We start from the raw sequence: 24706 nt of genomic DNA, 5'->3' as shown, positions 1-24706 counted from the left end.
GTTTTACATTGTCTTGCTGTGCAGATACATTACCTCTTAGAGTGCTACTGTCTTGAGCTATATGTGTAGGGAAATTGATCACTTATTCTAAGTTACAAGTCATTAATAACACTTATAGTTTACCTTTCCTATCAAAATTACTTAGAAAGTTTACACTGTATTAATAACTTCTTGTTTTTGTCCGACAGACAGCATAATAGTGAGTCAAACATTTTTGTGAGTAGCTTCCAATCTCCTAATGGGGATCTTGCACTGTTACTAATAGCAATACTACATTATCTAGGTGTAGTTCACACGCACAACCTTCAAAATGCTAATCGACAGAAAATTTGCTTACTTCTACAGTTTTGCATTTTTACACTTCTTTTGTGTAAATGGCATGTCCTTCTTTATCGATGCTAGATCTGCAAGTGTAAGATGCTGAATTATACCTATTTATATTGACACTATCCATCACCATCCACACAACTGAGGTGGCACAGTGACAACGATTATGGACTAGTATCCAGGGGGACGTCGTTTCAAATCTCCGTCTGGTCTTACTGATACGGGTTTCCCCTGATTTCTCTAAAGTGCCATCGAAAAGTACCGGCACAGTTGTTAGGAATCCCGATACGATCTTTTGCGGCGGCCGTAAGAACTTCGCCATTAATTGAACCCTTTCTTAATTTTTTAAGTTGTCAACTTGTTTTCCAGTTTTGATGTTTTAATCTGATGCAGTCCCTTCCTCTGAAAATCATAATTTTTTATTTTTTTATTTTTTTGAAAGTCGGAGACATTTGTTTCATTTTGCTGATATATTCTGAACTCCGAAAGCTGCACATTTTTTTCCTTAATCTGATGGCAGTAACTTTCTTTTTATTGTCAGTGGTTTCAGTTATTACTGCGCAGATCAAACGTGTAAACGTGTCTTTTTAGTTACTAGATACCAGTGTCAGCGGCTTGAGTATTACAAGGGTTCTGTAGAAGAATAGCCTGTTTGCACGTAGTGAGGCAAGCGCCGCTGGCCTGGCTGCACGCACCTGTGTGACGGCCACCTGCTGGTGTTGCAGGGCACACGCGGAAGATCAGCATCCCGGACTGCATCGAGTTCCCCATCACGACGAACGCGTGCCGCGGCTTCTGCGAGTCGTGGTCAGTGCCGTCGGCGCTCAACACGCTGCGCGTCAACCCACACCAGGCCATCACCAGCATCGGGCAGTGCTGCAACATCATGGAGACGGAAGACGTAAGTCCGGCCGCTGGCTCACGTGGTGTCTGCATACACGGAGCAATGTAAACCTCTCCGCGCCCCCCCCCCCCCCCTCCCCCAAATCCCTTTCCAGCTACGGTGGCATGGCCGAGGTCGCTGAAGCGCTTGACTCTGTCGTAACCACTTTTAAACTTGGTGGTGGAAGAAAATTTCGTCGCCAGTACCAGACTTCGGGCCAATGCCCTTGATTAGTATCGAAACCTCTCCGCAGTGACTCATGGCATGACAGCACGCGATACTGTTTATGGTGATCGGTCCGTCGGATAGGCACGCTAATGCAGGTGCCCCACCCCGATGCTAGTTAGTCCAAGTATTGTGTGACGGCCCACGGCTAAATTTGCAAAAAAAAAAAAAAAAAATGCCCGAAAACAAAAACAAATATGTATGCATAGGAAATTAAATTTGGAATTCTTTCTCTTTCATGAAATTCGATCCAAGATGGAGAACATGGCCAAAAAATTCCGCAAAATTACAAAAATGATTTTTCTTAAATAAGAAAATAACTGTAGGTCCGATTGAAAGCGATGCGTCACCGTAAATGTACGTTTCGGTTAGGCATAGGTTTCGCAACAATTGACGGTGAACTTGGTTCTTCGTATTTTCAGTCTTGATCTGATGATGCCAGTAGCCGAAACATCTCAATAAATGGAAATATATTAAGTGGTAGTTATGATTTAAAATTGGAGTAGTCACTGAAAAATCGGTTTCTTTCATTTTCATTTTCCATTAAAGTAGTAGGATTTTAAAAGCGTTCTCTAAGAGGAAAAGTTTTGGAACTCCTGTTGTGATTGTCTGTATCTTCGTGTGGCTGGATTTGAAAATCATTGCCGTTGAGTTTTTCAACTAACTGATCACTAACTTCGCAGCCATATCGAGTACTCGACAACGAATATTGTTGTCTGACACAGGCACACTTGCCAGTTGTTTCATATCTGACTCACCTCTCGTTATACACTCCTGGAAATTGAAATAAGAACACCGTGAATTCATTGTCCCAGGAAGGGGAAACTTTATTGACACATTCCTGGGGTCAGATACATCACATGATCACACTGACAGAACCACAGGCACATAGACACAGGCAACAGAGCATGCACAATGTCGGCACTAGTACAGTGTATATCCACCTTTCGCAGCAATGCAGGCTGCTATTCTCCCATGGAGACGATCGTAGAGATGCTGGATGTAGTCCTGTGGAACGGCTTGCCATGCCATTTCCACCTGGCGCCTCAGTTGGACCAGCGTTCGTGCTGGACGTGCAGACCGCGTGAGACGACGCTTCATCCAGTCCCAAACATGCTCAATGGGGGACAGATCCGGAGATCTTGCTGGCCAGGGTAGTTGACCTACACCTTCTAGAGCACGTTGGGTGGCACGGGATACATGTGGACGTGCATTGTCCTGTTGGAACAGCAAGTTCCCTTGCCGGTCTAGGAATGGTAGAACGATGGGTTCGATGACGGTTTGGATGTACCGTGCACTATTCAGTGTCCCCTCGACGATCACCAGTGGTGTACGGCCAGTGTAGGAGATCGCTCCCCACACCATGATGTCGGGTGTTGGCCCTGTGTGCCTCGGTCGTATGCAGTCCTGATTGTGGCGCTCACCTGCACGGCGCCAAACACGCATACGACCATCATTGGCACCAAGGCAGAAGCGACTCTCATCGCTGAAGACGACACGTCTCCATTCGTCCCTCCATTCACGCCTGTCGCGACACCACTGGAGGTGGGCTGCACGATGTTGGGGCGTGAGCGGAAGACGGCCTAACGGTGTGCGGGACCGTAGCCCAGCTTCATGGAGACGGTTGCGAATGGTCCTCGCCGATGTCCCAGGAGCAACAGTGCCCCTAATTTGCTGGGAAGTGGCGGTGCGGTCCCCTACGGCACTGCGTAGGATCCTACGGTCTTGGCGTGCATCCGTGCGTCGCTGCGGTCCGGTCCCAGGTCGACGGGCACGTGCACCTTCCACCGACCACTGGCGACAACATCGATGTACTGTGGAGACCTCACGCCCCACGTGTTGAGCAATTCGGCGGTACGTCCACCCGGCCTCCCGCATGCCCACTATACGCCCTCGCTCAAAGTCCGTCAACTGCACATACGGTTCACGTCCACGCTGTCGCGGCATGCTACCAGTGTTAAAGACTGCGATGGAGCTCCGTATGCCACGGCAAACTGGCTGACACTGACGGCGGCGGCGCACAAATGCTGCGCAGCTAGCGCCATTCGACGGCCAACACCGCGGTTCCTGGTGTGTCCGCTGTGCCGTGCGTGTGATCATTGCTTGTACAGCCCTCTCGCAGTGTCCGGAGCAAGTATGGTGGATCTGACACACCGGTGTCGATGTGTTCTTTTTTCCATTTCCAAGAGTGTAGATACCACGTCCGGAGCAGCCAGTAAAATAAGGTATTCCTCTATGGTGTACGGTTTCTTGGTCTTTGCTACACTGTAGGCAGCTTTGTAAGATTAAAGAAGAGTCTTTCTAGGAATCATAGCTTATGTAGTGAAAGTTTTTTTTATTCTGTCGTATTTTTAACTTGTGAGAAAATTATTCTCGTGGGTTGTTTACCAACGACCATAGTTTGACTGCAAATGTCGTTTTATATTATTAGGGAGCATGATTTCAGTAGCTAACACTTGGAAACAAATAACACACTGTGGTCGTTCTTCACTTAAATTAAGTAGTGCACATAAAACCAAAATTCAGTTAACAGTCGTCATACTTCATGCTTTTTATTCTATTTTTGTCTTCGGGACTGCATGATACATTTAAAATATAGTTGACAAAGAAGCACAAATCACATAAGATAAACAACAGTTAAAACCATCAGCATAAGACAAAACCAATCTTCAGACTGATTGTTATTGAATAAGAACGACTCACATAATACAGTTAGACTGCACGCTGTCATAGTAACCACATTAACTGTTCGGCCTGCTACATGCCACTATTAGTGCACACGTTGTTCCTTTATTCAAAAAGCTAATAAACCAAATATTATTTTTTTTATGAAACCATTGCGTCGCCCCTACTGTAAGGCCGCACTGCCTCTCGGAACTGCGACGCACAGTGTGAAAACCCCTGTCTAATACCTTTACATCAGTGGTTCCCAACCCGGGCGTAAATACCCCATGAGGGGTAAAACGAAATTTTCTGGGGCTAAAAACACGAAGGGTTGCATTACTGTTCAGTCACGTACCTAAAGTGCATTAAAAAAATCGATTACACTACCTCATTGGACTAATAAGTTTAAGATAGGTTACTAAGTCTAAAAGTGTCAAAAATGAGCATTAACGCCCGACGGTACATTGATGTGGCCACAGTGAATGTATTAACGACAGACATTATTGGAACTTCGTGAACATTAGGCGATAACAACTAGCTGCAGCTGGCTACTTGCCTGTATTGTTGGGCAGTTCATTATTTACCCCACCGAGATACCGGCTCGCTCAGTGTTTTATCGTTAGTCAGTTGTTAATTCGCCAACCATGTCGACGGATACGAACTGAATGCCTCCGACATCACTACCTTCTCAATGTCTTTCGGATTAAGACGAGAAAGAGAAACAGCTTAGTGAAGTTTTTCATATTCAAGAGCTAAATGTTGGGAAAGAAATTCCTAATGAACAGCACTGCCTTTCGTTTATTACTGGACATAAACAGCTGAGTCGATAAAATATATGTAGATGTGTAAGTTTCTTTTTTATCTTTAGTTTTGTTGCCACTGAACAGTAACCCGAAAAAAGTCACTGTAAATGACGTACACAGCTATCGTCAAAAATTACTTCACAGTGAGGACAGAAATCGATTCAGCATATGCCTCATGCCGACTTTTATACTGCAAAATAAACGTTCTAGACACAGGTGTATGATTTCAAAATGGTTCAAATGGCTCTGAGCACTATGCGACTTAACTTCTGAGGTCATCAGTCGCCTAGAACTTAGAACTAATTAAACCCAACTAACCTAAGGACATCACACACATCCATGCCCGAGGCAGGATTCGAACCTGCGACCGTAGCGGACGCTCGGCTCCAGACTGTAGCGCCTAGAACCGCACGGCCACTCCGGCCGGCGTATGATTTCAGACGTGGGCATAATCGTGACTACAAGCTTGTGTGTCGAGGAAACACAGGGCGAGAAAAATTCTTATAGAAGTCTGTGAGACCTGTTTTGTTACACAGTATTCCCATTACCGTAGAGAAAGTATTCACTATCATCATAGTGTTGTGAATGGCTTCGCTTATGATCAGCACCTGGTCGTGCTTCGAAAGAAAGCGCACAATTTGCGCAACATGCCGCTGTCTGGCCTCCCCATTTTATCACAACGCGTGTGCTCTCCACTGCCTCCTGAAAAGGTCTGATCTAGGTATGTACAAAAAAGGCGGCGGCACTGCTCCTGTAGATCGCAGTACGCAATGATTCAGTCTTCAAACTCATTGCCACAGTTCTTTGTAACAGACGTTTTCACGCTGCCACGCAAAGAATCGTGTACGTATCTAGATTTGATTGAAGGAAAACTTAAAGCTGAAAGTTGAGTCATCTGCTGCGCCGCTAAAAAAGAAAAGAAATGCATAAAAAATTAAAAACGACGGAATCTGGATTCGCATATTTTTTTCTCTATGCAGTCATTGTCAAAATATTGCAGGGAAATTATTCTATTTGATTCTTTTGCATCTTAGTCTCATACCGTAGTCTAATAATGAAGTGGCTATGTTTTGATTATTGGTCATATTTATTACGATTCTACGAAGTTAAGTAACTCATTTCCTGCTGTACGAAGAATATGCAGTGAATTATGAGTGCGAAGTGCGTCTGCTGATCCCAGTGTGGCAGAAATTGTAAGTCTGAAAATGTCGCCTCTCTTTTTCCGAAATGCGTCTCCCAACCATCTCTGCCAGCGTTTAGAAAATGTTTGTCATCATCCACAAGTAATTTCTGAATCCCATCCCATCCTCCACTTTATAGGTATGTAGAAGGTTGTACCCATGCATGTTTCTTACTAAACCTCAAGCATCCACCAACATTTATAAGCAGTGCTGCTACTTTTCGGTTGCTGTATTTTAGGTCATATCTTTCTCCAAAGGAAAGTGGCCACCGTATCTAAATAACTTATTATAACAGATCAATATCTGTTTCTAGTCAGTGGAAATTCATTTACCGGTCTTATGTATAAAGTATTCGGAATACGTTAAGGTCCGCTGACACTGACCTCTTTGTGCTGAATACGTCCCGGTTATTGTCGGTACGTCGAAAGGATACGAGGGTTCACGCTCACTCAGTTAGGAGTAAGCCACGCCGCGTCGTGAATAGTGGCGCAGCAGTTTTGCAGCTGGAGCAAGTTAAGATTGCAAGTCCGCATTTATTGTGCTGTACCGGCATCTAAAAAAGAGCTGGTGTCAGTGTTTAACATCTGCGTTAACAAGTAGAGCAATGTGCTGTGTAAATAATCTTTTCAAATAACTACTTGTCGGCAAGACTCTGCAGTTTGAAATATTTTTATCGAATGTCGTTAGAAGGCTTAATATATGTTATATATCACGAATAATGGACACATACTGCACAACTGCAGTATCAAACAAACTTTTTGGCAACAGCAGATTCCTTTATGAGTTGCATGTACCTATTCAAGATATCCGAAATATATCAGCTATTGTCATAGAAGTATGGACATCGTTCTTCGCTTCATCGGTTTCACATGCAACATCACTGGCGACCCACTACCAGTCATCACGTAGTTTTGATTTTATGTGATATATATTGTCTTTAGGATCCCACAATTCCTGCTTTTCTCTACAAAGAACTATAAGTTGTTCAGTTTCTTTCCGGTTACACACCATACGTAGTGAGAACGTACTGCTGCAACGCGAATATAAACACCCACTGGGTCACTGAACCTGCGATTATTAACCCATTTATGCAATGTGTGATGTGCTGTAACTTGTCAGAGTGTACACTGCATGGCGGCACAGTGCGATACAAACTTGTCGCTTTTCTCTGACTCACGTCTGCACCGACAACATTCCGCAAAGCCGAGTCTGAGAATGTCATTTCGAGTGGAACTCAAAATACCTGGGAAATACTGTGCTGCAGGCGCTGGATTTTAGATGCAATGCCACGAATTCATATGAGTTGCCGTCCAGAAGCAGCCTTCTGACACTGAGTCGCAGCTTTGCGTCTCATAGCGTACTAGACTTAAGATCACTGCAATGTACGCTTTTATTCTCGCCGTCTCTTTCCCAGACGTAAACATTGTGCTGATATTCTGGGCATATCTTCTCTTTCCTCTCTCGGTTAATTCATGGAGCTTAGTGGTAAACTACAAATCCAAAAGTCTCAAGTTCGATCCCTGGTCAGTCATAGGATTTTATCTCTCAACTTCTTGCCCTCTGACAATGTTTGTTGATGTGAAAAATTCTAAGTTGCACCGCGGGTCGGAATGTAATTTAGATAGTAGTTGCCTCTGTAACAGGTTGGGTAAGTCAGTTCAAAAGTCGGAGGAAGGCAAGGACGTACCAACTCCAACACATGCGTGGTAATACACTGTGGTATTGAAAATAGTCTCCAGATTGATGAAAAGATTGATGTAGCTTTACTTTACTTACGTAGAGCAACGTTAACATTCGTGTTAATCTTACAATGAACGAAGTACATCAAAAGTAATGCTGACATCCATGTTAAAATTACGACGAACGAAGTATAGCACCAATGTATTGATAATTCTGAGATTACATCCAAGTGTAGCTGAATAAATGGCAGGATCAGTACGTAACTATGTATTTACTTCAGGCTACTAAAGGTGCTTCATACTAAATTGGGGCGAAACGTCTGTGGCAAAATGTAAATGAATTTACTTGCAAATAGACGCAAATCAAAACTCACTGCATTATGTTCTTCACTGTTAATGCTACATTTTCGTGACCCTTCTTTCCAAAAATGCATAATGGTGTTCTTCTTTCTCTTAAGTTCAAAAATGGTTCAAATGGCTCTGAGCACTATGGGACTCAACTGCTGTGGTCATAAGTCCCCTAGAACTTAGAACTACTTAAACCTAACTAACATAAGGACATCACATACATCCATGCCCGAGGCAGGATTCGAACCTGCGACCGTAGCGGTCGTGCGGTTCCAGACTGCAGCGCCTTTAACCGCCCGGCCACTCCGGCCGGCTTTCTCTTAAGTGCCGGCACTGTAGTAACTTTTCCTTTCTCCAGGATCCATACCACCTTGGAAAAAAAAAAAAAAAAAGGATCGTACAGTTGTCTGAGAAAAGAAAAATGAAATGGAGCAGAACAAAACTGTGATTTAACATATCGCACTATTTCAGGAAAATGGGCACGTTAGCTACAACCATTAGCTGCTGCTGTTTCCTCATGCTTACGTGAGCAGACATCCTGGTGTTACCATTTCGGGTCAATGTTTCGCTATAGACGGTAATGCACTGTGTTTCAGGTGGAGGTCCGTGTGATGTGTCTCGACGGGCCCCGAGATTTGGTGTTCAAGTCGGCAAAGAGCTGCCAATGCTACCACTGCAAGAAGGATTAATGACGTAGGCTCTCCCGCATCGCTACCAGCGGTTCTTGACGTCTCCCAGTCACCAGGATCCACAGTTACTCCCAGCTGGCGACTGATTTAATTGCGTCAATAGTTACTAAATTTATTCCTCAAGACGACATTAGTTCAACGATAGTTTATAAAGTAGAAAGATTTTAGTGGTTGCTGTAACCATTATTTCAGTTAAATTCTGTTCACTATTGTTATATCGTAAATTAACTTCGATAGAACTGTTTATAATCTTCTCACGTCATCATTTTCAAGTAATCTATCTGAGTGTAATAGTAGACTGTTACACAATTAAGACTTAGTAAACCATAATAATACATAGTACAGTGCCATTCTGTAGAAATTACTTATTCTCTATTCTGAAGACGACCTTTTTGTTCTAACACGACTTGGAGGCGTCAAGAAAATTTTTGCGTGTTGTATTATTTCCGTAGAATAGCTCCAACTGAACTTCCAGTGAATCATATAATGTAATACCACGTAACAATTAGAACTAACGTAGCTTTGCAATGCCTCATTATTTTAACTTCTCAGGGATTGTGTTCCAATGTAACAGAACACTGTATCTTAATTTAAGTATGCTTGAGATCTAATAAAATGTGCAATGATGCAGATTTTTGTCTTCTCAACAAAAGATGAAACGATACTGTGTCTAATATTTTTCTGTTCCCATGAATTTATCTCCTTTCTAACACATCGCCATATCTTGGTGCCAGTTTCCCCTTGACACCACGGAACGGTACTGAGGAGTAACAACACTTCGTCTCTTCAGACAAAGATTGTATTGTTTAAGCCTTGTACCAAATGTTATTTCTCATCTATAATCTCGAGCGCTCGAGTACAAGGTTATGCAATATATCTATCTGATTAAGAAACGCTTTTATCTTGAAATGTATTTTCTTAAAAATTTATCGTTCATATTAAGATTGACCAATAGTGTTCTAGATGACGTCGGCATGTAAACATGACTTGATTGTATCTTGATTGTTCTAGTCAATTGTTAATGAACAGTACTGATGTACAGTATGTATCAAAAATGTAAATAAATTATTATAATAGCTTACATACTAATGCATAATTTTGAAGAAAAAGATTCATTGTTAAAACTTACTTTCACGTCCCGATTTTTATGACTGTTCTTATAACTCTTTGCCTCTCATAAGGACAGGGTGTCAGCTGATCACGTTTTACATATTCACTGCACTTTTAATTGCAAATGAGAATGGCTTGCTGCAATTCTAAGGGGAGGATCAGGATGCACACACACACACACACACACACACACACACACACACACACACACTCTGGTGTACTACAGTCTATCAAGGAAACAGCTTTACTCATGTGCTAAACCATAATTATGAGGTTCAATAACAGCCATTTTTACATCTCTATTTAGCGTTCTTCACAGCGAACGATTTTTTATTCTCAATATTATAATCTTTGTCGGTAGATGAATTACTCAGTGTTCCTAAATACGTTCATGTATGTCGATCATAATACAAATAAATACACGTAAAGTTTACATGTGGCAGTGCTTCTTTTTTCACATCTTGAAATGAAAGTATTGATAGCCAAATACATGACAAAGACCACTCTTAAATGTATGTATCACGGAAAGTTTGCAGCCATTGACATGCGCGCAAGAACAAGAAGACAGTGTTTCTAATGGCAGCAAGCGTTCCACTGAGAAATACTAGCGTGCACATTCCACTGCGTCTTTCTGACTAGTTGTCGGTAACGGCTCTACAGGAATGCAACGAGTCAAACACTTACGCCGACCAAGTCGATCACACAGCACGGAGTAATTTTGAGTGATGCGTAGAGTGATTTAGATGATGTGTAGGAGGATAGTTTTTGATGTCTAATTGTAAGGAAACTAAAATAGTTGATTGCATAATAGAGCTTGCCTACAGTAATGGATGCTTCACAAAAAACTGTGAAACATTTACATATTACTGAGTAACTTCCAAATTTGAGGATGATTTGTTAATTTCAGTTAACAGGAAAAGGTTTTCAGGTTAACGTTGGTAAAATACGAGTAATACTACTAAATGAAAACTAAAATGCTACTAATATGATTTCCGCTAGGAATTGCAGACGTTGCATTCTTCATGTGTAGAGCCACTGATGTAATGGTGAGTTCGGGCTTCCAATAGTGAACCTGTGTATAGTGTGTGTGTCTGTTCTTTCGGCCATATATATAATCAAGGGGAGGATGATCAATGATCGCTATAGCGAAGATGTACACCAGGCTCCCACTCTTATGGGAACCCGCGAAATGACGCAAGTTATGAGGCTAATGGGCAAGAGGCACTACAGTCGTAGTGTGTGGATAAGCTGAGAATTTGGGTCTGACGGGAGGCGTGCTAGGATAGTCCGTGCAGACCTCTGTGTCTGAATGGCTGAGTGGTCAGTGTATCTGCCTAGAAAACAGCAGATTCAGGTTCGAATGCCGGTCCGCAACACGTTTTCAACTTTCCCAATTGGTTTAAATCGATGCCCAGTAACAGCTACATGTCCTAAGTCCTTTGTATCTTGATTGATAACGGCTGCGGGATCAAAATGGTGTCTGTTCTTTCGGACATGCCCGGATAATATACAGTAATATATAATTCCTTTGTGTCTAAACAAATAACTGTCTCAAGGACTTACAGGGTTGTAATATGAGAAATTCACATTCACTGTGTTTTCACGACAAGAGAGAACTCAGAAATAAAGTTGATAAATCGAGTAGTCATTAAATTTGAAAAAATCAGTTCTCAACAGGTCAGTTCATTTTATCGTCGCAATGGTTTACTGTTGCAGGTGATACTCGTTTGCCTTTTGCTGACGGTGCATCTGACTTACCCCGTCAGATGTAAAGAGGTGAACGATTCAAACTGCTCTCTTTAACACGTTGAACTTCATATTATTTATATAAACGCAAATGTTTTCGTAGGTTAAAGATCCGACGAATGATAGAAAAAAATGGAACACTGATGAAAGAGTTAGTCACTGAAATCAATGTAATCAAAAAGAACATGCGCCAAGGTATTCGGTTACAAATGCACGCTTGAAACATAGGAGAAAATTCATATTTTGTGAATGTACAGACAATGTTTTATAAACCAACTCCAGCAGACATTAAAGCCACATGCTGGGTTTCTTCATCGCAGCTAATGCATTTTTGACTTTTTGAGTTATATTGCTCAAAACAAGTACACTTTATGAATACAGTGGAATCATTTCCACATCTGGCTGATGCTCACGCTGAGTTACTCTATGTTACTACAAGTCTGATTCGTAGCCACAAAAAAATAGGACGTTCCTGCTCGGCAGTTCTCCTTCGAAACAGGGCGTACCATGAAGAAAATAATTAACTTGTTCTTAAATTTATCGTATTGTGCAATTAAAAATTGTTAATTGAATTGGGGGTTCTAATTAGCTACTAAGTGACAAACCTTCTCGTTAGTAAGAACAACATTTTTTTTTCGTTTTTGCGTTTCCGTGCCTCAGCCGATGAAAGTGGAACCCTTATAGGACCACTCTGTTGTCCATTTGTCTCTCTGTCTTTCCGACAGTTCAAAACCCTTTTCCTCAGGAAGGGGTAAAGGTATCAAATTGAAATTTACGTCACATATTAAGGTCTACGGCCACTTGACGGCGTATAAAAGTAAAGCTTTTGAGTGAGTACAATCAAAGGATAGACCATTTATATATTTATTTTATATTTTGAGACCCACAAACTCACTTATCAAGACATACACGGCATTTCCAGTTGACCTAGAATCATGGAATTTGCGAAGAAGCAAGTTTCCGCAGTACAATCTAAGGAAAAAAAAATCCGAAAATTGTTAAAAAATAGTCATCTGTTGTCAGACCTGTCTGTCTTTCTGTCTACTAAGGAACGCGTTGACGTGTCAAATTGAAATTTGTATTGCGTCTATGGTTTCTTGGCGGTGTAATAAACATTAGCTTCTAAGTCAATGGAATCAAAAGGAACTAGGATTTATTCATTACACGGTAGGAAATACTGCAACCACATTTTTTAAAAAAAATTCATTTTATGTTCTTATTTAGTTAATTATTTTTCAATGATTTTATTGTAGCATTACTAGTTTCAGGCCTAATCCTATCGAAAGGCAGTAGCGTTGATTTCTCTGCAAGTTTTACATTTGTGTCCTAAAATAAAATAAAAAATTGCGATGCATCTTTCACAAAAGTTTTTACGTTTACTCCCTAAAAATGTCACAATCACGTTCACAGTAAAGTAATAAACCTGACTGCATACTGAATGATTAACGAGAATTAAAAAACCAAATGTGCCCTCAAAGATCATACAACTCCTACAGTTTGAAACGATAGAATTAATAATTAATAGGTAGACATAAAATTCTTCATTAGCCATTAACAGCATCTTTCAAACGTATATAATAAAGTGTATAACTGTATAAAATTATCTGTACTGTGAAGAAGTGTCTTTGAAATAACTCCAAAAGACTGAAAATCTCTGCACATATCACTCTCTTTGGCACATCGAATTAGTAGCCGATGTTAACAGATGCATCCGCCATCTTGCATTTAGTTCAGGTCATTGATCAGTATGGATTGTAAAAGAAAATCGAACCTCTGTCCTACAATATGTAGGACTTTTCAAGAAGTAAGTCCAATTTATAGAGCATCTATATGTGTAAGTTGTCTAATCACAACATATATAATTTATGACGCAAATGTAAAACCCTTTGTAGACAAAGCATCAAAAATTTTGTTATATTTTAGGAAACAAATGTAAAACTTGAAAAGAAGTCAACGCTACCATCTGACGATGGGATCAGTCCCCGAAACTAGCAATGGAATAGTAAAATCATTTTAAAAAAAACTTGTGACTGGTTGCAGTATTTCCTACAGTGTAATTTACGAAAACAGCTGCGATGTTCTTTGACCAAAATGGAGAAAATAATACTGTCCTTTATGTCATACATATATAAGTTTGTAAGGAATCTTCAGTACATGAGTTGTACTCGCACCTGGCCAATTTTTCTATTGCTCAAGGTTTCATTGATCAGCAGCATTTTCTATGGAAATCAATGCAACTGTGTTCTGAACTTAAGGTAATGGTGGACAATCATTTGCTCCCATCTTCATAGTCAACATGTCAACTTGCTTCATGTATGTGATATACAAATCCTAGTTTACTGCAGCTCTTAATTCGTTTGTTTATTCGTGCTTTTTATAGGTAATCACACGTTACATCTTGAAAGTTACTCCTCTGTTTTAAACACGGATTACACGTGAATGTAAGTCTGAATGTGCACCAAATTTAGCAAAAATGCGCCATTAAATACAATATTCAGACCCATGTATCAAATTAGCAACGACTGTTACGACTTTGTAGAAAATTACTTGGATACTTAACACCTACTTACTTGCGCAACGATTCACAATGGGCCCAGCAAAAGGAAATGAATTTACCTGAACGTGAACAGTAGCGCCAAATGTCTCAAGAAGAATAAAGCTGTCTAGAGCAACATGGTTTACAGCTCCGTGTAAATGAACCCAATCTGTTATAATAACTCAGATACACAAGGCATCAAATAAGCACAATTTCTGTACAATAAAGCACTGCGTCTTTGCCAGCTGCGTAAACGCCAAGACGTATATTTCTTTGCTGAAAGCTTGCAAAGCAATGCAAAGTATAATACAAGTAAAGATTACTACTATTGTTGATATTAATTGCAGTAAGAAATTTCTAAAGATTCTCTCTCACCTGCTGAAGGAAAACAGTACATTTTTTCATCACGTTATAGCATTCCACCAGTTGAGTGCAATTCAGCGCAGTTCATCTACATAGGAAAATTTGCAGCAAGGAAAATGATTGTGAGAGAATATTTGCATGTGAATCTATACAACTGGTTCCTAGAAAGTAATTTAACTGCACTGCTAGTTGTAAGTACATAGATATCATGTGGAACACGGAGCTCCAGTAATAAAATGAAATATAGAGCAATCCTTCCAAGTGGCAAAGCGTAGGCAAAGGACATTGACAAAACGCCCTGACTACCACTGGGACGAATAAACAGCAGTTTCTGTAGCGAGCCTCGAAACGTACTCTCCTCACTAAATAAAAAGACAGAATCTCGACACGTGAGATACGCATCCAACACATGTAAGTTGCAGTAACATTTCGATGGAAATAAAGAAAATAGTTACCCGTAAATGACACGGTCATGGTGAATAATTAAAAAAATAGTATTGCAACTTTGCCATTAATGCACAAAGGCAAGCTACATATCACCCTCTCAACGTACCGAAAAAGCAATCACTAACATCAGACTCGAAAACAGCACTGACCTCCAGAACGGCATAACACAAGAGTGCCTTCTTCAAACTCATGCCACAGCATTCTGAGCGAGGCGGGCTGTGAATGTCACAGCCGGAACTCAAACAGTACTTCCCGCATACATCACAGTCTGACACAAAGGTAATCAAATAAAAAATTAAAAAATAAAAATTACAAGAAGCTGGATGATTTATTCAGGAGTAGGAGCGTCACAAATAGAAGAAGTCAATAACGTGTTGGTCCACTTCTGACCCTTATACGAGTAGTTATTCGGCTTGGCATTGATTGACAGAGTTGTTGGATGTCCTCCTCAGGCCAAATTCTCTCCAATTCCTGGTCAGATGGTCAAAATCCCGAGATGGTTCGAGGGAGCAACCCGTGATGCTCAAAACGCTGTCAATTGGGAAGAGATCCGACGACCTTGCTGGCCAAGGTAGGGATTGGTAAGCGCGAAAACAAGCAATAGAAACTCTCGCCGTGTGTAGGTGGGCATTATCTTGCTGAAATGTAAGCCTAGTATGGTTTGCCATGACGGGCAACAAAACGGGACTTAGAATATCGTCGACGTACCACTGTGTTGTAAGGGTGCCGCGTCTGCAGGCACGCCATCGCTGTTCACTGGGGCTCAGTTCGAAACGGAACTCGCCATTGAAGACAATTCTACTCCATTCAACGAGATTCCAGGCCGATGACGTGTCTGGAGACGCCCCGGACAGCGGTGTGATACCAACCTGCCTGTCTGTCGCCATAATGCCCAACAACCAGGACTGATGATGTCGGCAGCCATTTCCTTTAACACCAACACCTTTTCGGTTGTCGTCAGCGGCACTCAAACAAAACAGCGGTACGCCGACGATATTCTACGCCCCATTTTCTTGCTCTTCATGACAAGCTATCGAGAGGTTACATTTCAGGAAGATAATGGCCACCCACACAGAGCGATAGCTGGCCGGAGTGGCCGTGCCGTTCTAGGCGCTACAGTCTGGAGCCGGGCGTCCGCTACGGTCGCAGGTTCGAATCCTACCTCGGACATGGATGTATGTGATGTCCTTAGGTTAGTTAGGTTTAATTAGTAAGTTCTAGGCGACTGATGACCTCAGAAGTCGCATAGTGCTCAGAGCCATTTGAACCATTTTGAAGAGAACGACAGTTTCTAATGCTTATTTTCGTGCTTGTCAAACCCTATCTTCTGCAGCAAGGTGGTCAGATCTGTTACCAATTCACAAAGTTCGGAGCACAATGACTTCCAACCACCTTGGTATTTTGACGATCTAACTCGCCAGTTCGATAGAATTTGGCACGACATTTTTCAGGAGCACAAAAAAAAAAAAAAAAAAAAGAACTCTGAGCACTATGGGACGCAACATCTTAGGTCATCAGTCCTGTGTGGCTGATCCCGGCGCAGGTTCGAGTCCTCCCTCGTGCATGGGCGTGTGTGTTTGTCCTTAGGATAATTTAGCTTAATTAGTGTGTAACCGTAGGGGCCGATGACCTTAGCAGTTAAGTCCCATAAGATTTCACACACATTTCAACATTTTTTCATTAGTCCTCTAGAACTTGGAACTACTTAAACCTAGCTAACCTAAGGACATCACACACATCCATGCCCGAGGCAGGAATCGAACCTGCGACCGTAGCGGTCGCGCGGTTCCAGACTGAAGCGCCTAGAACCGCTCGGTAACAGAGGATGCCCAAAGAACTTTCAGTCACTGCCAAGCCGAATACCTGCTTGTGTACGGCCTAGAGGTCGACGGAAACGTTACTGAGTGGCGCGATTTGTGAAGCCCTTTCTCTTGAATAAATCATTCAATTCTCCTGAAATTATGAACCTTTTTTGTCTGTACAAGTACATGACATACACCGATTTTCGTCTAATTGAGAAAAATCCTTAGTGCTGCTTCGTTTTTTTTCTTAGTTTGTAAATAAAAACGTATGAGGAACACGGAGGTTTCATGTCACAAAATGTTCAATTTCTACAATTCTATGACAGTAATAGCAGGTTTATACGGGACTGAAGCACAGATCCACACTGAAGTCCAATACTCCGAAATGCGATATGTTTGATCACTTGTGGGGGGGGGGGGGGGTGACAAAAATGGACAGGGAGGGAAATGAAGACTTAGACAGACACTTAGGGTTTGACCGTTAAAAATCTTAGAATATCGCAATAAACGGACATCTTGTGTAAAACGGATGAACGGTGAACATTTTCCAAAATGGATCTAAATGTATAACTCCAGAGGGCTCTGCAGAGTGGAACCTCAAAGAGAAAATTGAAAGATCAAGTCAAAGTTGCCAACACGTCAATGAGGCGTTACGAAGACCATATCCATCGTGCATTTGCACCCTGAATTACTTTAAAATTTATGATCCTCTGTTTGATTCTACGTTTAAATGTTAGGGACAAAAAGCAAAACCCAATAGAAAGGACGCCTTGGTAGAAAGCACGAACTTTGAGCAGGAAAGTAATGTTTTTAGGTGGAAAGCGAATACCTTGTTATTTGAGACTTAGCAATCCTACATAACTGTCGTACGAGCTTTGTGAACTGATATCCTGACAGTCTGTGTCACTTAGCGTGTTGGAGACGTTACCAATCGCAACATAGTTCATCAAAATGGGAGCAATTAATGTATTTAACATTTCCATAGTAAAACAGCTTCAGCCACATAAAGTTTTTTATTTATTTAATGGTGACCGGTTTCGACCACCGTTCTGGTTGTCATCAGACAGCTTAATCCATGGAAGTCTGCTGAAAGTGGTGTGGAGCAGGTGCCACTCTAGGAGGCAAATAACCACAGCTATTTTATTATAAAAAATTTTAAAATTGGTTATAACCGCTGACTTCCCAAAAGAAACAATGTAAAATGTTTCAAACAATTTCATATCAATCTATTACTCCATGGTGCTAGCTAGAAACAGACCAAAAAGCTAATCAGGTTTCCAATGTTTGCATCCTTTTTGTTTCGTTTACAAAAAGTTTACATACACTGAGCAGCTAAATTCAAGATTCAGTTTTTTGAAGACCCGGATTGTCTCCCACTGCAAAGGAGAAGTCTGAAATTTTGCTCAAATGGCTTTGAGCACTATGGGACCTAACATCTGAGGTCATCAGTCCCCTAGAACTTAGAACTACTTAAACCTAACTAACCTAAGGACATCACACACATCCATGCCCGAGGCAGGATTCAAACCTGCGACCGTAGCGGTCGCGAAATTTTGCTCAAAGATGCCTTCAACCTTCCTCTGTAAGTGTGCAAAACTGTGGTGTCATGCGACGTCGTACTTGGGCTCGGTGACGTTTCAAACGACGAGGCGTCGACACATGTGAAAAAAAAAAAAGGCCAGAGCTCAGATGTTCAATTGACGTATGAGGTGGGCTAATGATGTCAAATTCGCACCAAATTTCAGCACAATTCTGTCCAACGACACCGATGACATATCGCAAGATGGGAAGGTCGTCACACACCGTCTCATCCCCACTTCAATCCTTTTTTTGACGCCACTGCATTACAGATCAGAAATGCAGGGCTCAGAGTTTAAATCAAGCGGTTTACTTAAGTGTGACCGAGGAAAACATTTCAGACACACCGCCGCTCTGAATCTACACGAAAAGAGGTCAGGGGTGGCATTGAGGGTGTCTATGACACCACCCCTTCCCCTGGGGGACTGATTACCATACATTTCGTTGTCGAAGACGACAGTATACAGTGTGCTGGGCAACAGGACCGAGTTTCTGACAACATTCGACACTGCTGATATTCCCGGACGATTCAGACCTTCTCTATGGCCTTCCCGGGGCTACAACCCCATCAACGTGATCTGACCCATTTGGTATATAGCGCGACCGCACGTTTTCTCTGGTATACATGGTGGAACCACTAGGGACTGTTGGAAACCATTTCGACGTGATCCGAAGCACCAAAGCGTGTTTATGCTCTTTCAGCCATCCTGTTTTGCTCCCTCATTTGGCGTGATCTAGGTGAAGAGCGGGATGAGGGGGATGCGTGAATAAAATGGCAAAGGGTTCCCCAGTTCGGCAACACCCCAAGAAATATACTTGTACAGAGACTTCTCTACCCGTTAAGTTGGTGGTTCTCCGCTGTTGCTCTAGAGCCTGCTTGCGGCATGCAGAAGCAAAGTAGTGTCGTAGGGGCTGCCTGTGGTCTGAAGTCTCTGTTCAGGTATATTATTAAAGTGTTCGAGAAAGGTACAACAATGGCACCTAAGGTGTTGCCACACACGCACATGAGACACTAAAAGTAGCAGATGAGTTTTGCTATTTAGGCAACAAAGTAATTAGTGATTTAAGAAGAGAGGATGTAAAATGTAGAAAGGCAATTGCAAGAAAAGCTTTTCTCAAGAAGAGGAATTTGCTAACAGCAAATTTAAAAATTAAGTGTTAGGAAGACTTTCCTGTACACATATGGCTAGAGTGTTTCCTTGAACGCTAGCTAAACGAGGGCTAAAAAAAAAAAAAAAAATGGTTCAAATGGCTCTGAGCACTATGGGACTTAACAGCTATGGTCATCAGTCCCCTAGAACTTAGAACTACTTAAACCTAACTAACCTAAGGACAGCACACAACACCCAGCCATCACGGGGCAGAGACAATCTCTGACCCCGCCGGGAATCGAACCCGGGAACCCGAGCGTGGGAAGCGAGAACGCTACCGCACGACCACGAGATGCGGGCTAAACGAGGGCGATATGCTGTTCAAAGAAGAATAGAATAGAGATTTTTGATATGTGGTGCTACAGAAGAATGCTGATGATCGGATGGGTAGATTGCGTAACGATGAATAGTAATGAATGGCATTAAGGAGAAAAGAAATTTGGGTATAACTTCACTAAAGGACAGCACACATTCTGGGACATCTAGTATTGGAGGAAATGTGGTGGGTAAAAACTGCAGAGGAACACCAAGAGAAAATACGGTAAGCAGGTTCAAACGGCTGTGGGTTGCAGACTGCGAGCTAACATCCCATAGATGTTCGGGCTAACATGCGGTTCCTCTTCGTCGAAATGTCTTGGCTCAAACTCGTCTAGGGGTTGAACGGCACGTGTCGCATTACACGCGCTAAATTAGACACTTGTGACCCTTCGGTTAAATTATGTGGCTGATGGCAAGTTTGCGAAACACAAAGTTAACATAAAATATTACAACAGTACTAATAATATCGGGAACTAAATTAACGACCCATAAATGAAGTAGGCCACACAGTTGCGATTTGTTTATTCAGTAAGCAAACTAATAGCAAAAGTGGTCGTATTTAGAGTTACTGTTACATTCAAGCGCATATCCATTTGACACATTTCGATCATTCACGATCTCATCGCGGAATACAAGTTATCTACGTGAAAAGTAGAGTTCACACCAGGCACTCAGCTGCTCACCGCTCAGAGACTAAGTACCGCGATACCACACAACACGAAATTTTCCAAGTCGTTTCACTTCGTAGCTGGCTAAAGACCGACTGTCCGCTTTCGCGTCTCAATCGGAACTGTACCCTTTGGTGTCTCCAGCCGAAATGTCCGCTTTCGCGTGTGCACCAGCACCGTATCTGTCTGTCCCCGGCCGCGTCCGCCGCGTGCCGAACATCGTCGCTCAACTGACTAGGGCAGTTCCATTTCTTGAAGCCGTCCATCTGATTTGCTACAGCTTATTCTACATTATTTTACATTTTAACTTATTTAAATAATCAAAGCTTGACCACTTTCACGTTCTAAGTAAAGTAACAATAATATCCATTACATAATAAACGTTAAATTCTTTTACATAAAATGGCTCTGAGCACTATCGGACTCAACTGCTGAGGTCATTAGTCCCCTAGAACTTAGAACTAGTTAAACCTAACTAACCTAAGGACATCACAAACATCCATGCCCGAGGCAGGATTCGAACCTGCGATCGTAGCGGTCTTGCGGTTCCAGACTGCAGCGCCTTTAACCGCACGGCTCTTTTACATAAAGCCAATACAATTTCCTTCTTAACTTTGAATGTCGCGGCCAGTAGCCTTGTACCAATGTGCTTTCTGATTAGTGAATAAGGAACAAAAGTAAGTATTATGCACTAAACTTTTCGACAAACATTCTATTACCTGATGATTCAATAAGGTGTCATGCTGGCATCGTTTAGTGTGTTTTGTGTGGAGGAAATGCTGATCTGATGATTAACTGAAAATACTGATAATTTAAATTTACTATATCTTCTATACAAATAAAGTTGCAGAGGTAATATTTACAACATGTCATTTTAATGATGCGCTTCTATATGAACTGTCGATCGTTAAGGTAGACTAAAGCGTTCAGATTTTAGCATACAGGTCTTTGTTACAAAACTTGTTAATTTCACTTTAGTAGTAAATCCTAAACTATTATAGATATTATCAATATTCAAGTTTTATGGGGCTCACCATGAAAATTTATGGACAATGGCAGATTAAAATTACTGTGACTCGATTCCCTACATTACTACAGAATTAAATAGTTTTCATAAATGTTTCCTTTTATGGCCGACTTAGGTCGGCCATATTTAACACTGCTATGTCTCCTCAGCCACAAACGGCTTCTACTGGGTTTCTCTATGACGTAGGGTCTCGTCTGTCTCACTCGCACATTACAGCGCTTAGACCTCAACAGACAATAGACGCCTGTGAATTTCCCCATCTCGTGGTGAATCTGCGCCCTTTGTGGCACACGGTCCTCGACGACAGGGTTCGTTTCACAATTTCTGTAGGCTGACTCTTTTGGCCATATATTTAAATGAGAGCACAATGTTCGTTAACTCACAAGATGAAGAAGCTTGCACAGGATAAAGTAGCACGGAGAGCTTCATCAAAGCATTCTTTGAAGACCACAACAGCAACATAGTACGTTATACTGAACAGAAAATATTCTACAGAAAAGACTTTGACATCACATGCGTTCCAATAAAGCGTAATACTACTTACAATGTTCTCAGTATACCTAAAGGGGTAAATCAGATAGGTGAGGAGCAGTACGAAATAGTTCTGTGGCGATGCTGTTATCTGCAGAAAAGTATCGTCGTTGGATGAACGTAAGGTTTTGCAGAAGGATTTAAATCATATTTCCTCTTGTTGAGCAGCAGCTCTTTTTAAAAGTCTATAAGTGTAATATAATGTCTATACCAAACAGAAAGAAGCCAGTGGTACCTGATTACATGAGTAGTTGTGAAATCTTTAGCACGTGATATCGTATTAGTACTGGGTGTTTATAATTCAAGTGCAGCTACTGGCGGAGGTTCAGTGTTGGCTGTGATTATAGTACGGCAGCAAAATATGGTGGAGACGCTAATGCGTTAATGTGGAACCCATTAACGCTGGAACTGCCCAGTTTTAGCGGCCAGGTGAAAATCTGGCACTGTACAGCATGTCGTCGATGTTTCCGGTGCTGATATTGAACGAATTGTGTTAGTGTCGGTTCTCACTTGTTTGGCCTTTCCTGCCCACGTCCTGTTCCTAATCCATTACATGTTGGAACATTTATGTGCGTCTTTCTTGAATTCACAACACCAGATTTGCACCTGGTGAGCAAAAGTAGAACTAACTTTTGCCAACGTAAATCGGTTCCTCATTAACGCAGCTGCCTTATGATAATTACATCCCCCACTGTACCTCTGCTGTTTAGGGGTGATGATATGAAATCAGTGTTAGGTGAGGCTAAAGGAACACCTAGATTGGTTGGTAAGGCTCTGCGAAAACGTGATACATCACATACAAGATGTGAGTACCTACAGGCAGGACAAGAGACATTGAATGAATTTAGCGATAAACTGATAGGATCGCGAAACGTCAAGCCCTTACGAAAGTGTGACAAGAATGCTCAGACAGTATCAATCAGAATCCTTGGAAAAAATACGACGTCATTGTCGCGAAACGATTTTGAGTACACTTAGAGAACCTCTGGATACGTGTAGTTGGCCCTTAGGATTAAAGGGTGGAACAGATTGAGTGTGTGGTATCAGTACAACATTTAAACATTTATTGATAGCACTAATAAACAGCATCATACAGACACAGATTTTACTTCGTCAGACCATGTGGCTACAACCTCCCGATTCACAAACGAACTTTTCCATAATCAAATACTAATACACCAATACAATATTAAAAAAGGGTCAGATTAAATAAAATTTAAGTGATTTTAGAAAGTAATTAAGACCACATCAAAATGACTGGCTACAACCACAGGATTCATAAATTAAATACTCCCAGAATAAAATATTGACAACAGCATCAAATTATTAATAAAAACTCAAATTAATATATTTCAAAGAATTTACAATTAAAAGAACAACAGCGTACGACAACGAGCCGGCATGAGGCAACTTCAGAAAGACATTGAGTCTAAAAGATTACATGTTTACAATGAATACCATAACAATTAGGAGCACTAGCTTTCTTTTTGAAGGTCCAGTGATGTTTGCTGTTTGAAAATTGCCATAAATACCCGTCCAGTTACACGAACCTTAGTCCACATCCGCACATATAGGGCACTAGGAATACCGCAGAAACTAAACTGAAACAGTACAGTATTAGAAACATGAAACTACCATGTCTTATTCCATCAATATGCTACTCATGATGCACGTGACCAGTACAACAGTGTCGTTAGTCGTTACATATAAAACTGTCTGGCATACTGACTGACCATCTGGTAATAGGCAATGAGTGAATGAAAGATCTTTATGCTATATAGCAAACATAATACACTGCGGATAACCAACTCATATGATCAGTTATTAGTACAGTCTAGCGATGCACTGTCTGTGGACAGTTCTTAGATCAAGCGCAATTTTAGCAGACACCAGATAGCTGTATCTGTTAACTATAAAATGCTGCTTAGCACAGCTAGGCACATACATCATGGACATAGTACAACTCCATCTGTCCGGCATGCAAGGAACATCAGCGCTCTACAACCAGTATCGATATTCCACAGGTTCCCACGCCTCAAGTCTGCTCAGGTCAGCCAGCCCACAGTGACTGCTGTCCTTGTAGGTGACCTCACACAAACAAGCCAGCTCTCGACCTGCTAGCAAGCTACTAGCGACAGCCGACCAGCAACATCAATACCCATGGCTCTGCACGCAGTCCTCTCTCTCTCTCTCTCTTCTCTCTCAGACATCTGCGTCGACACACAAAAACTTCCTCCACCAGAGCGTCGCGCCGCGCTAACCAGCGGCAAACCACATGATGTACTGCCATCGTAGGAATCCTAGTGCACAGCTGCTACACTGTAGAAGAAGAAGAAGACTGTGTGACCGCCATGATGCCACCACTGTATATTTTGCGTTGGGTAAATTTAGAGAGCCTTAATTCGAACTGTCGCGTTCCGAAGGTGAGCGTTGGTCGGGATTAAGCGACAGGGTTCGGGGAAATAGGGGAATAGTTGGTTGGCCTAAGTGGTAGGGAGTAGTAACTCAATGTTAAAATTCCATTGTTACGAAAGATAGGGATTGGAATTAGTACTGAATGACGAACACTGAGTGTTTTATAAAGTCTGTCTTTATTCAAACTCGATCTGGTATTCATTTGTCCTGAATGA

At 41.7% G+C, this 24706-nt stretch overlaps 1 protein-coding gene across 1 annotated transcript in view; it reads left to right on the top strand.

The window, feature by feature from the left end:
- LOC126416478 (thyrostimulin alpha-2 subunit) overlaps positions 1–9683 on the top strand; it is a 344465-nt gene extending 334782 nt beyond the window's left edge. The window contains exons 3-4 of the mRNA XM_050084216.1: positions 1053–1228; positions 8707–9683. Coding sequence (XP_049940173.1) covers positions 1053–1228; positions 8707–8799 — 269 coding nt within the window. The 3' untranslated portion in view covers positions 8800–9683. The remainder of the gene's footprint in view (positions 1–1052; positions 1229–8706) is intronic.
- Positions 9684–24706: the final 15023 nt, after the last annotated feature.

The sequence above is a fragment of the Schistocerca serialis genome, chromosome 8 (genome assembly GCF_023864345.2).
Source record: "Schistocerca serialis cubense isolate TAMUIC-IGC-003099 chromosome 8, iqSchSeri2.2, whole genome shotgun sequence".
In the NCBI taxonomy this organism is placed as follows: domain Eukaryota; kingdom Metazoa; phylum Arthropoda; class Insecta; order Orthoptera; family Acrididae; genus Schistocerca; species Schistocerca serialis.
The sequence above is the reverse complement of the archived record's forward strand: the minus strand, read 5'-3'. Positions and strand labels throughout refer to the sequence as shown.